General features: G+C 40.3%; 1 protein-coding gene across 5 annotated transcripts in view; it reads right to left on the bottom strand.

The window, feature by feature from the left end:
• MCTP2 (multiple C2 and transmembrane domain containing 2) overlaps nt 1-14,699 on the bottom strand; it is a 139,500-nt gene that overhangs the window by 29,043 nt on the left and 95,758 nt on the right. For all 5 annotated transcript variants that reach the window (XM_019619532.2, XM_019619534.2, XM_031555341.1 and 2 more), the window contains 2 exons: nt 14,060-14,134; nt 13,187-13,306 (listed from right to left, as the gene is read on the bottom strand). In XM_019619532.2, the coding sequence (XP_019475077.1) occupies nt 13,187-13,306; nt 14,060-14,134 (195 nt within the window). The remainder of the gene's footprint in view (nt 1-13,186; nt 13,307-14,059; nt 14,135-14,699) is intronic.

Below are 14,699 nucleotides of genomic sequence, written 5' to 3'. Positions count from 1 at the left end.
AAAAAATCCTAAGCACTGACAATGTGATTGTCCAATAGATATTTACCCCTAAAAGACCTAGAGAATCTTGCTTTCCAAAACACACAACAATATAGGAAAAAAAAAAGTCGCAAGACTCTTGCAATTTCAGGCAGCTGTTCAGGTAAAACTGAAGCCAGAAGACTGTTTATTTTAATAAAGCTATTATACGTGCAGCTCCAAATTAGGAATGGCAGGAGACTAGGGGATGCCGAAACCATCACCACCTGTTTGCCCTGAAAATCAATTAAAGTCACACTATCGCAGCAATCCCTTCTTAGCTAATAAAAGTTATACAGCTTCAATGTGAGACTTGAGGTGCTTTGTGGGAATGTGCCTGAAATCCAAAGCCTTGGTCTCGTGTTACTTTGATAGTAAACACAGCTATGAAGTAACCGCTGTAAAACCTGCCTTTTTGGGGTTAGAGAAGGTGTTAGGGGAAAAGAGATCCTGAACTGCTGTTTTGATGCAGTGGATTGAACTAATATTCAGTAAATTCTAACAATCCAGCCAAGAACATTATGTAGAGTTTTAAATAGGAGAAGACTGAAGTCCTTTATGACACATGCCTGTTCAACATATTCTGTGCTGCAGAACAGATCCAACTTTACAAGTTGAAAGCAAGGGCAGTAGAGACATCCCAAGTGTTTTAGTAATTAAACGAATATGCATAATGAACCATATGCCCAAAGGGCCTGTTCTTCATGTGGGCCAGATTTTTGTTTGAATTTTTAATTTTTATATACAGATGAAACATTTCATGTAATATAGCAACAGTGCAAAGGAACATGCTATGCAGGAAAGGAAGGAGGAACTACCCATGTGAGAACGACCAGAATACACTTGATGAATTCTGCTCCTCAATTTCCGATTCAGAGCCAAGAGGGTTTTTTCTTCCAAAAAAAAAAAAAAGAAAAAAAAAAAATAGCTTTTTCTCCTTTGAACAGCTGTATTAGTCATCTGCTCGGAGTCTAGAAAGGATGCTATAAATTTATGTATTTACATAGGTCATATTTAGATATTTTTATGTGTGAAATGGATTATATGTACCAACAAGACTAGCAAAACCACTGACCCTATCAGATTCAAAAGCTTCCAATCCACAGGAAAAAAAAAGCCTACAGGATGGTCCTGTTTGACAGGACCTGAGATGTGAACTGCACCATAACAGCACATCTGTCTATCAAGCAGACCTGGAATATTTTTTTGAAGAATGGGTGCAATTCTCCTCTTGCTACAGTAATGTTATTCCACTGCGAACATTATGATATCACGGCCTTCTTGCAGAAATATTACATGTTCCAGGTTTTCTTGGGGTTGGACCATCTCTCTCCTTTCCTAGTCACATTCACCCTTTCTCATCCCTTACTCTTGAAGTGCAGGAGAAGCATCCTTGGCAAACAGAATCCACTGCAGTAGGTTGGTGCTTTAAACAAACAATAAAACCATTTGGTGCTTCCAGCTGATTTTCAAATATCTAGACAGCAGAAAGATATCCTCTTTCAAGTGGTTTTCATCCATTGGACAAATTTCTATTTTGTTTTGTAAAACCTGTGCTGAGGCCACGTACTTGTCTCTGCCAACGCACCAGTTATGCAGCAGGAAAGCTTTTCTGCAGGAGCCTTCCTTAGTGAATTTCTGCATTTAAAAATTTTTGTATTTTGTACTTTTGGGGCTCTACAAACCAAGGGAAACCAAAATCCTTGTCACATTTGTTGAGCGAGAGGAAAAGATTGGGATAAGCAGCAATGAGCACCTGGCTAACTCAGATCGTGGCCCTGCACAGCTCTGCAACACGCGGCGTAACAGCAGCTATTCCCTGCACTGGCTTGGCTCCATGGAGATCCAGTTGGGAAACATCAGCTGCACTATAAGAAATGCAAACAATCATTTCAATCGCTTTAGAATGAGAGACTGGCTTTTCATCAGACTCAATGAGTTCAAGTTTTCGTGGGACTTCAGGAGTTCCCCCTCGCCACGTTTAAATCGAACGGCCTGTGAGATGCATCCTGCTACCACTACCAAAAGTATTTAAAACCCGAATAAAAAGACGAAGTTCTAAATAGAGGCACCCGTTGCTCTCAACCCTAGCTCCAGGTTTCTCCTTCTGACACCGCCTGGCTGACGTGATCGAGTGATCTCGGCGGAAAGACAGATAAACTTCAACGGCTGTCGGAAGACAAAAATTGACATGGAGCGTCACCTTTTCCGACTGTTCAAATCCTTTAAGGAAGTGTTGGAGCAATTAGAAAGGGAGTCTAATCTTTGCAGAGTGCATTAACACTCTCCGACCTCTCAGACAATAGATCAGACCTTAGACACATAATGCTTCCCTAAGGCCTTTTACGCAGAGCATTTGATCTCATAGTCACTCCCTATGTGTTGCTATAGGTATCAGTGCATAAGACAGTATTCACTGGGCACTGAAGGACCACTATCTGTACCGATATTCTAATTTTAAAATAGCAGGAAAGCCATTGCAGTGCTTGCACTCACAGCTACTACTTCCCACGAAAAGAAAAAAAAAATGAAAAAAAATAAAGCAATCCAGAATAGCCCTGCAAAATGTCTTCATTTTTAATAATCTCGTATTTCCTTTCTGTCACCACTGTTTACTTCCCAGCTTTGCAATATAAATCTATCTTAAAAGGCGTACATTAGTTCTTCATTCGTAGAAACAGTTATCTGATAATAATTTCAAAATACTCAATTTCTTTAGCCCCTGTGGAGGGAGACTTGAGGGAAAGGGAATTAGGAAGACAGCTCTAGTTTATTAAGGAAATTGAAATACATCATTGCAAATAATTTTCCCAAATGTGTACAATAAAGTATCTGGGGATGTTTTCTTAACTGCTAGAACAAGTCACCATCTAATTCCTGATGGGCATGGTCTGCAAAAAAAAAAAACCAACGTAATTGATACAGTGATATTAGCATTTCTCATTTAATATTCTAAACATCTTAAGAAAATTTGCTCAGTGCATTTTTCTAATGGAATCAGAGCTCCTTGCCATCGCTTTCTGACAGAGGCCATGTCTGAACACTCCTCATGAGGACAATGCATAACGGGATTTTACAAAGAACTGAATTCCCACCCACTGCTAAATAACGGGTGCGGAGGTCTTTCTTATCCCCCATGTCATGGATTTGATGTACAACTAGCTAAGAACACTTTATATTTATCTAAGAACAGTTTGCATTAACTGCAGGACTTTGTTTCACTTTTCTAGAACTACAGAAAGTGCCTTTTGTCAAGTCCTTGCATTACAAATGCTTCTTGCTGCTGTTTAAACGTGTATCTCAAATTTGCCGAGCCAAGTGCATCAAAAATGACAAAAAGGTCACGGATAGCTAGTATATTTAAAAAGAAACAAGTCTTCAAAGTCAAAGTGTAATGCAGTTATTTCTAATCTGAACAAACAATAGGCTACATCTAATGAAAGTTGACAATTGGCTCTGATACAAAGCTGTGCAGCTCCTCTGTTCCATTAAAAGATGAAAGCTGAAGGAAAGTACAGAAGACAGCGACTTCTCTCAAAAAGCAAGCAGAAAGTTCTGCATCTCAACTAGTAGAGCAGATAAAGGCTGTTTTGTTGTTGTTGTTTCGTGGACACTTCTGCTCACATATGGCACTCATCTCTCATTAAGCATGCTGGTGTTCCGTGGGTAAAGTTAATGCTCAAATAAAACAACATATTAGACCGGTACAAAACACTGCATGCCCTACATATTTATTAAAATCACAGCACAGCATTTTAAACAAAAAAAAGCACCTGCCACCAAGCTAAGCTTTACTACAATGTGGATGTCACAATTAAGACTTATACGCTAAATGCTAATGAAGCGGGGAGAAAGGAAATCAAAACTCAGGGATGCTACTGGTGCCAGTCTGAATCTTTACTGCTGCGGTAGTGAAACTAATTAATAATCAATAGGACTGACTGTTAAAAATATATTTTGGGGATTCTGCAGTTAAAAAAAAAAACAACAAATAATATTCTGACATAGGATACTTTTATTATGATTTTTATCCTTCAACCACCTTATGTTCTACACCCTAGAAACGTTCCAGTTGCTTAAAACTAACCTCAGTCAGAGCAGTTCTTAGTTGCTAGTGAAAAGAAGTAAAACTAAAGAGAATAGGCTTAAAAAAACTGTCTTTCCTCAATAGCTTCTACACTAATCCTCTTTTATTCTCAAATCCTGTAAAGGATCCAACTCTTTCTCATTTAAAAAAAAGTAGTAGAGTGCTTTCAGAGAAACCCCTCAAGGTGCATCTGTCTCCATCATAAAACCAAAACGTTGCGTTACCTTCAAACATGAAATTTCTTCCAGTTGTCAACATTTCTGCAACTAGTGTTAGATTAGCGCCGAGAGAACGAGAGAATTGAATTAAAAATAAAATAGTTCAAAGCAAGAAGAAGGAAAACCTGACAGAAAAATCTGACAAAAGCAGGAGCGTCAGAGCTGGCTCATTCATGAGAGGCCATCGCCACCTACAGGATTTTCCTCCTCTTCGGAAATGCTGTTGCTCATATTGGAGCAGGACTTACTTTCTAACCGATGTTAAATAACAGAAGTTTGCAGAAGTCAACAGAGTTGGGGTGACTTCAATCCCTTACAGACTCCTCTACTAATTCCTTTGTTTTAGACGAATAAAATGTGACTACTTCCAGGGAATGAGCTGTTTTAAGATTACATGTGCTATAAACAAAGGATTTGCCTTTTTTAGGGAAGAAAGAAAAACCACAAAGTATTGATAGGGTTACTCCATCAGCAACAAGGGAAGTAAGAGTCAACGTCTACAGCCTTCCTGTAAAACTGGGTTCTTTGAAGTACTAAGAGATGCCAGGTCAAAGTAATGTGAACGAGACCAAACCAAGCAGACCCTGACTGAAAGAAAATCAATGCACCTGAATTCTGGTGGGGGGGGAAGCACACTAAGAAAGTAGGATAATTCTTACCTTAAACGAAAATTTCACTTCCTAATAGACATCATGGACTTTGTTTTTTTCCTCTCAATTTCTCCACTATCTTACATCAAGAACAGCAGATGCTTGTCCTGAGCTGACAGCTTTTCCCATACAGTTTGTATTGTGCACAGCCCTGTGCAACTAAGGGAATTCTGTGCATAAGCTTCTGAAATTCGGCTATTTCCAGTAGCAGTGAGCAAGTAGTTTCTCTTCCACACTCCTGCTCAACACGAGTCTTTCTCAGACACAACCCTCTCTGAACTTCAAGTACAAACTTTTACCATTGTTTCAATAATTTCTAATCTGCTAATAAATTGAACTTCCAGAAAAAGCGATAGGCAGATTGGGAAAATAAGCGGCTGGTTCCTGATACAGCAAATCAACTCTTTAGGACAAAATAAACTGGCAAAAAGGAAGAAAAATGTCTGTTCCCCCCCCCAATCTATTCATTGATTGATAGGAATTGCACAGCACTGCTTTCTCACAAGATTAGAAGATGCTGGACACTTCATGTGAAAGTTCCTCTAAAGAATTTCAAACAAGAAAAAGAACTGCAGAAAAGCCAATTTTCAGGCAACGTGCAGTTCAGTCTTTCCCAGATGTTTTGCACCAGATTCCCAACGCTGGAACGGAGATTTGTATTCGGAGCTAATTTCAACTTTGAAAGTAAAGGAACTCATGCCATCTTTCTGGACAGCAAATTGTGTCTTCATAAAATAATTAAAACCCAAGGACAAAAAAAAAGAAGCCATTTAATGCTAATCTGTGTCTAGATTAATAAATGGAAGCACACAGCAGATCTGTTAACGCGTGGTTGGAAACAGGAGCTCAGCAATGTTGGACAAACAAATAAAGCCAACAACAAGCTGGATTTTACCCTGCTGGAAAAAAAAGCGAAACAAACGCAATATATACGAAATAAATAGAAAATGTACAAAACATTATAAGAGCAACAACCATCTCTAACAAAACTTCAGAACTTCAAAAGACACAAGACGTTATATATTAAAAAAGAAAGGGCTTCATAAATCAAACAGCTAAAGTACAATACAATATAGCAAACTCCAGCCAGACCACAAAGAGGGCTCTTTCTTCATAAACATCAGATCAGGCAGCTAAAATTATTACCAAAGCTCTCTTGTAACTGTCACCTGTGGTGGGTATAATTACAGGCTACTGCTGCAAGCACGCCCACGTCATATGGCAATAAAAGGACCTATAGCTTGCCAAGACCAGGCAGACAATGGAGAACATACACCACCTGACGAGAGCCCAAAAAGATCAGCCAGGGAGACTAATAAAAATGACAGCTTAGAAACAAATGACAAAGCTTCAGCCACAAAAAAAGGCAATATCAAATTAGCTGGGAATGCAAGCACTGAGCAGAGTTCTCCAACAGGTCACAACTCGAGCAGAAAGCCGGTCGGAACTGTTTTCAGTTGCATTTAGCTCAGGTTTTAGCTACAGAGAGCCCCTTTTCTCCTTCGTACCTTTTTTTATTAAACAAAATGTTGGCACATTCGGGGTTGGCTTTCTGGGCTGTCATTAGACAGCCAAACAGATGAAAACGACCTATTTCTAACTCTGCTCCGGAGGCAGATAGATAACGTATGTTAATATGGACACCTTCTAAGGATACCTCTACACCCTGTAACAAAGCTGAAATCCCTCCACACTGCCTTTTAATTCCTTGCTGGATGCCTGCATGCACATTTCTACTGACCAGCTGTAGAGAAGCTTGGCTTGAATTGGCAGAATTGGGCTTTTAACTTAACAGTCTGACCATAAAGTTTAAAGCGCACAAGCGATGCATTAAAAGGCTCTGTCATCGAGTAACAGCATAACGCAATTACAGGAAGAGGGGGAGGCAGAGATACGGGGGTCTGAGTGAGGACTGAGTGAGAATGCAATGCATACAAGTATGCACAACGCAGCACAAGAAAGTGCACCTACTGAAGCTCCCCAGCCCCCAAAAAGCAGGGGACTCGCCAGAGAGAGCAAGTGACTTGGTAAGCAGTCCCACAAGAGATGACTAGTGTTCCTCAGATTCCTTTTTTGTTGCTGTTTTTTGTTGTTTTGGTAAAAAGAACTCCCTGAACTGCCATGCTAGAGACACAGACCATCTCGCTTCTGCAAAGTTAAATTAAGGATCTTCGTATCAGTCTCTGTTATGCCCCATCCCATTCCGACTCCAAAGCTTCAAACTTTGTTTTTTAAATCTTGTTTATAGTGCTGTCAAGCCTCTAAGTAGTTATTTCCCTATTAACTTTGTCCTTGTTTGTTCTTGCATTTTTGAAAGAGCTGGAAATAACATGTGTTTACTTTGCTGTGTGGCTCTCAGCATCACCAATGCTGCTGTTGCTATTCCAGGAATTTTAACTGCTGCAGCAAAGCAAAGCCTGGGATCTCAGGCTTAAACCGTATCCTCCTAGAGCACGGAAGGATAATCTGGAAATGTAAAAACTGCTGGGGGAAAGGCAAAACCACCTCCTTTAATTGCATAGAGAAGCCCGTTTCTCATCCGAGCTGTTACTTGCATGTGTCAGGTAATGTGCCTGTGACAGCTCCGTGTGCACAAACACTGGATTTTCACAGGCACTGCCATGAGCAGCGTGGAGGAAGCAGGATGTAAACATTTCCTCTGTCATTAGAAAAATGCTTTTACAGGGACATATAATAGCCCGAAATAAAAATACACCTCTGATCCAGCCCTTTCACGGGAATTCAAGACAATAATTTGAGAGATGTACCTTTGCCAGGGATTTGCAGAGGGAAAGAGCAGAGGAAATGCTACGGGCTCTGAAAAATTAGTTGCTAGGTCAAATTCTTGAAACATTGCCTCTGACTGCTCCTCCAGCACTAGCTCTGGTCTTCAATATGAAAAAGGAATTCTATCAGAGCGATATTTCTCAGCCTCCCTATTTAAAAAGGGACTGCGTCCATTCCTTCGCCGACTGATTCTTCAAAACAGCAAAACACAAGCTGTAAGTGGGCTGAGAAAAGCCCTCAGCAAAAACTCTACAGTAAAGTCCAAGTGAGGCCATCTCTTTTGCATTAATACTTTTATTTTTTTAAAGCTTCTTCTTTTCCAAGTTCCCTATTCAGTGTTTGAAGAATACTCATTCTTCTCTCTTTAGGATTACATCTATTCATTTTATTTTGCTTTTTAATGTGGAGACATTTTAATCCACCATTACTTTAATGCTGTTCCCAAATAGTTTAGGAACAATGATTTATATTTCATCTTCAGCTACAAGAATTAAAAAAAGGGAGAACAAAAAGACTATACCATTCTCATTGGTTACACATGTAGTAGTGGGATGGTTTGGCTTGTCCTTTGTATCAGAGAACTGCCTGCTCAAAACTAGTGGGCCGCTCAAAAAGCACATAAAAATTTTGGGAAGGTAATTTAAGAGTTGAATGTTCCTTCAACTCCCTACAGCTTAATTGTCACTACCTATTGTTAATTCATACATGAATTCTTGGTGAAACTTATACTCTATCTTTCGCTTGGTTGGCCAAGGTCTGAAAGATGCTTGGCAACACTCAGACTCTATCCTCACTTGTTTGAATGTCATTGGTCTCATTTCTCCATAGATTTGTCGTGTTGCAAAGCAACATGTGACTTAGAGTTAGACTGGATGTTCTACCCGTGTTCTGCTGTCATGTCCAGTGCGGCATTATATTTAGTACAAACAGGATTGGAACATTTTGCTTGGAAAAGTCTCAGCGTAACATTCAGAAGATGCTTGCTCATATGCAGAATAAAAGATCCACCTCAAGCTAACTTCAGAAGACTTAAATTTTGAGTTAACAAATATCATTCCTGAGGGGAAAGTACATTCCCCTCCTACTGATGCACACTTAGTGATTTTAGAAGCCGCTGTCAACAAGCTCTCAGCCTTTTGTCTTTAGGTCATCAGTATAAATATAGAACAACTCAAAGAGGGATTAAAAATTATTCATGTCTGCTAAGATGGCTGGTGTCTCCTCTACAAGATGAGTTTAACTGGGCTCAGATCCAGCTCCCATATCACAAGCTTAAGTGGCTGCACATTAAAGGACATGCTAAGCACTGCCTCAACGTACGTGAGATGCTGAGCTTATGGGTTGAACTTTCCATGTTAACCAAGGTTAGGACCAACACAATCTGGTAAAGTGCAGTCTCAGCCAGCGTAACCCACGACTCTCAAAGCCCCAAAAGGCTAATACCAGAAAGTTGGGCATCCTCCATTTCCTTCTGATTTACAGAAAGGTTTGGAGCTCTGCACTGGAGAAGGGTGCCAACATCCCACCTCTCCAGAAAAGAGTACAACAGCTTAAGTGTGGGTTTGCTGCTGCGTCCATAGCTCCCAGCAGCTCTGCTGGACATCTCAAATCCCGAATGCTTCCCTACCCCTGAATCAGCTGGCTTTTGGGAAACCCAAACACTCCATAATGATCCCACGCCTGTCATTTTCCCAGCTGTGCACCATTAAATAACTACAGGCAGTTTGACCAGAAACTCCACATTTCAACCACAGTTATGCTGCATCATCATATATTCCTTCCCCGTGATGGTACTATCCCATCATAAAATAATCACCCTGCAATGTCACTGCAAAATAAAATAAATTCTGCCCATGCATGCTGTACACTGGTCTGGCTACCAGCTAGAGCAGAGCTTGAAATACAGCTCCCACCTGTACTACCCTGGCAACAGCCCTGATTAGCAGAGGTCTGAACCTGATGCAGGGGGACACATTGCCAGTAAAAATGAAGTATTCTGGCAGGGGTTCGTGTGCAGGGACCCTGAAACACATTGCCAGCAAGTGCTGCCAGTCACACCTGAGGTGCCATAGTGGCTGCTTCCTCATCGTTTGCCTGAACATGTCAATGTCTCACAACTATCACACAAACTTCACGAAAAAAAAATATATGATCATAAAAATTCCAGTCAATATATCCTTTTAATTTGCTCCGGACTATAGTTGTTTAGGGTTTTTTTTTTTTAGTCAATTACTGTAATTTCATTAAATGACATAATTACCATTAATTCAGAGGAAAACTGTCAATAAAAGGTGTAATTATGTTGTATAAAATCACAAGCACAACGTTCAACGATGCATAATTCCTCAGGAAAATCATTCCTGTGACTAAAATTAACTCTTAAAATATTTTTAAAATACATATTGTGCAGCAGAAATGATTAAGTTCTGATTATGGACTTCCACAACCAACTGGGTAAGAAGAGGGAGCAGAGCAAGCAGAGAGTGCATGCAAGTAGAAGGTAGAAGCAGGAATTCAGCTTGAAAGCACATTGGAAAGGTAACACGAGTTTTCATATCAACAAGTGGGAAAAACAAACAACTTATTATCACATGGATATATGAGCTGACTTGTAAGCAGATATTCCTTCAGGCACATTTCACCCTGCAGCTCCTGTTTTTTGGGCACCATTCACAGTGTGGAAGTGATGCCTCAATGAAGGAAGGTGACAAAAAGAAGGAGCGAGGTGGACAAAGCTAACACCACAATATTTGCTTTGGAAACTGGGAACAAATTGTTCAGGGTACGATATGGGGAGTGCTAGGCACACAAGCAGAACCATAAAGGCATACACTGCAGTATGTTTTGGAATACCTTCAAAAGAAAGCCCCTTTTGAGGAGTATGTTCCATGGAGTGTATGGCAGAGAACACACAGACTTAAGATCTCTCCCTGTGGAAGATCATTGTTAACATTACGCCAACACTTTCTGCAAGTGCCAATTTAGCCAGTATATCAACATATTAGCTTGGGATGACACATAAATAAGTGAACATGACAATAGCATTTTCCTCATGCACTTGGGTCGTGCCTGTTCTTCCTGCCGTTTCCTGTCTTTTTTCTTTTGTGCACCCAAAAGTAGCAGCAAACATCCTTGCTGCACTTGCAAGCTGTCAGTTCTAGTGGGCAAGGAGGTGCACCGTAATAAAGACTAAAACAGCAAGGTGCAAGATATCACGTGAGCTCCAATTGCAATGCTCTTGATCAACTCTTACAAATATTTTCTCCCACCTGAGTGAGGAGCTTTGTACACCTTCCCCACCTCTGGTTTCTACTGCCAGGTACAAGCAGGATGTTACTAGGAACAGCATGGTACAGGCCAAGCTGATTCTAAGAAGGTATTCAGAAGTTGCTTGGTGGAGGACGATGATTTTAAAAATGATATACTTTAACGTACTTTTTTTTAACTGTTAAAGACTGGATTATAGGTACACATCAGGGCAGTGGGGTATAGCACCTATCTTGCTGCGTACATATTTTCCCAACTATGAATGCACGTATTGGAAACAGCAAAAGATAGGGCATTAACACTTCATTATAAATGCCTAAATGGAATCACTGCCATGTGGAAAAGATCAAATACACTTAACTTTTGGTTTGTAGAAGAAATCTGCTTGTATTATCCTTAGTAGTGTATTTTATTCCCTTCCCACTATCCACTTCCTGTAGGAAACCAGGAGCATTATGTTACCCAGTAAAGATGTTAACATCTGTAACTTGTAACGTACCACTTCTTTTGTTCATCTTCCTTTTTACCTGAAATGAATTCCTTTTTCTGTGGACCCACTTTCCCAGATTCTTATCTTTATGCCTTTCTACCACTTACAAACTTTTCCTAAGTCCAGAAAAACAAACTTCACAGCCCTAACTTCACAAGTAATTTATTTCCTGATGGAGCAAATCTCCTAAGCACGTGGTTAGGTTCTTGTTTAACAGTGATGGTACAGTGTTGGCACTGGGATTTTACCTATGTCCCTACTACCTTTGCAGCCTGTGTGTACAACCATACAATTCCATGCACAATCACGTAGATTTCTTTCACAACATGGAGAGAGGTTTCAGAGCTACCAGTATTGCAAACAAACACGCATGCATAGCAGCTCCAGCTCTTTCAAGAAAGCCACCATCTTAAAGCCCAAAGGGCAAGGCTAGGTTGATTTAAGTTTTCTTTCTCTGAGCACTTCCATTGTAACTGTGCACAACCTACAGTATATCAGTTAGCATCTCTGTCTTCAATGAAGACATTTTCACATATTAGTAAGCAGCTCTTGAGCCACTAATGCTGGATATTATTTCAATAAGCAGAAAAACACACACAGAAAAGATCCTCTTGTCCTATCTTAAAGTGCATGTCATGTCTATAACTTGCAGGGTCTTTGCTCTGATTTTCTTTCCATCACTTTACTTATCTGTAAGAAATACACTGTGAAGTGTATTCCTCTAAAGAACCTTTAGGTGATTTAAAATGCACAGAGTATAAAAGGAGAAATCTTGAAGACGTGGTTGTCCTTTTGCTTAATCAACACTCAAAAGCTTTCTTTTTGCACGCTGGACCACCACAAAATGATTTTGCAACCTTTAATGGCAGGCCAAACATTTCAAGCACGAAGAAAATGTCACACCACAGAATCAAAACCACGCAAAACCTTTCTGTGCTTGCATGGATTATGAGAAAACTGCAAATGGGGTGCTTACTACCAAGAGGAAAATGGAGAGAGTAGGAATGGCAGGTAGAGAATTTGGCTTCTTGTTTGCAGAGAGGAGAATTCATTGACCAGCCTTTCTCTGTCCTTTCATATATATAAATATTTAAAAAAAAAAAAAAAAAGGAATGAAATGTATTGTGATGGTTAAGGGAATAAATTTGCAACTGGCAAAGCTGCTCATGTGCCAGAGGGACATGCAGCATGCTGTGTGGTAGCAGCAGGCAGAACAGACATTGGTAACCTGCAGCTAACTGCCTCCTCATGCATCTTGACAACCAACGACATCCCACTGCAGATGGTGCCTACTCTCTCAGCCACCATCTCTCTCCTCTCCTACCATCCAATTTCCACGCTCTGGAAGGGCCAAAACAGCAATATAGAACAGCCATACAGTCACAACCCTTACAAGGTCTGTCACTGACCGCACATGGGCGGCCCAGGTCAACAAGAGCCTCTGCACATTGCAAAAAAAAGGCTGCTTCTGAAGGTTCAATTTCCACGTCCAGCAGACCTAACGCTGACCTGGCTGCCTTTGAAATCTGCACACCCTGCAGCCGTGTAGCTACAAAATACCAATAACTGCAAACGATAAATGGCTTTGCACTGGTGGACAGGATGGCACGTTAACGCTCAAGATCTTATATCATTTAGCCACATCCAATAAAAGAAGAAATCCACTTACCACAAATGCTATCATGCTCTTTACCGTGGACTCCCAGAGAAAACAGCTCCGAAGGAATTGTATTGTATTCCATATTGCCATGGTGATTTTTTTCACACGATCAACATTTCTCGATAAGATCTGATAAATATTGAGTGGGAGGAGGGGAGGAGAAGAGTTTAATCAAACACTCTAATATCCTACCATTGCTTCAGAAACAGGGATAATTTAAGCTAGAAATGCATGCCAGGGCACATATTACAAATAAAGCTTCTATTTCAAAGCCACTCTCCTGCTCCTGTCTGCTTTCTGATTACACTCATACCTCCCAGATTTTCCTTATTCATCAGAAAATAAAGCAAAAAGAAAAAAAAAAAACAACAAAGCACATCTTGCCAAAACTAAATAGAACAGTAACAGAAACCTACCTACATTCCCTTGCAATTTTCATAATATAGCAATGCCTCAGAAGGAAGGGCTAGATACAATTTAATCCAAACACAGAACCTCTTCTCTATGTTTTAGATTCATCCATAGAAATAAAAATGAGAATTTTAGCTTTGTTTTTAAAAGGATAAAAGTCCATTGTTCTAAAATCTGTAGAGTTTTTAACTAATGTAAATATGGTTTCTTCCTTCCAAAATAAAAGAACGGGGCTTGTGCTTTGCTTCAGGTGCTTTTAACCGTGCATTACCCACAACCATCATTTCCCTGTTCTGAGGCACAAAGCCGAACTACTGATGCAAACTAGATCAGAAAGCCTTTAAACATAACGAAATGCACAGAATTTACATGTGTTTAGTGTTTTACACATAAATGGGCGCTGTTCTTGGCCACAGTAACTCAAATCTTTCCAAAGCAAGCATCAGAGCTGAGCCCAGAGATAACCTTTACCTTCTTAGAAAATTTGCGGTTCTCCTCGGTGAAGCGCTTTTCGCGGGGCTTGAATGTTCTAATAGTTGCTTTGATCTAAAATAAATAAGAAAGTTGTGCACTTTTAAATTAGTTATTCCTTACAGCACTAGGATTTTTCTCTCTTTGAAGGGACTTCTAAGAGAAGACAAAAGAAACCAAGGGGGCACCTTATGGAGGACACAAAAAAAGTATTCATCATCCTGCATGTTCAATACGTATAGGTGGAAGAACCTGGACTGCTTCTGCCCTGTACCCTGGGGTTTTGCTCACCACTCTCACTATACCACAGGGCCAGCAAAGGCAGAGCTGCGGCACAGCCCACAGTGGCCTTAACAAATGGGATTCCATTCAGCAAAGGCTGGAGGGCATAAACAATTGAGACTGACTCAGCCACCTAAAAACTAAGTGCACCACATACATGCCTCATTAATTTTCCTGTCAACACCCTGGGAAGAGAACATTGTGGGTCAGCTTTTTTGGGAGGAAGTAGGTGTTAAAAGTAATGCATAATAATCTAAACATTAAGCTCTTTTCTGGCTGCTGCAAACGAAGCCCTGGTGTATGGTAATTGACACCTCCTTCCTAAAGCTCCTGTGGTCACTGTAAGTCCTGAAGTGCC

Source organism: Meleagris gallopavo, chromosome 12 (assembly GCF_000146605.3).
Source record: "Meleagris gallopavo isolate NT-WF06-2002-E0010 breed Aviagen turkey brand Nicholas breeding stock chromosome 12, Turkey_5.1, whole genome shotgun sequence".
NCBI classification, from domain to species: domain Eukaryota; kingdom Metazoa; phylum Chordata; class Aves; order Galliformes; family Phasianidae; genus Meleagris; species Meleagris gallopavo.
This window is presented reverse-complemented; position numbering and strand designations above follow the sequence as displayed.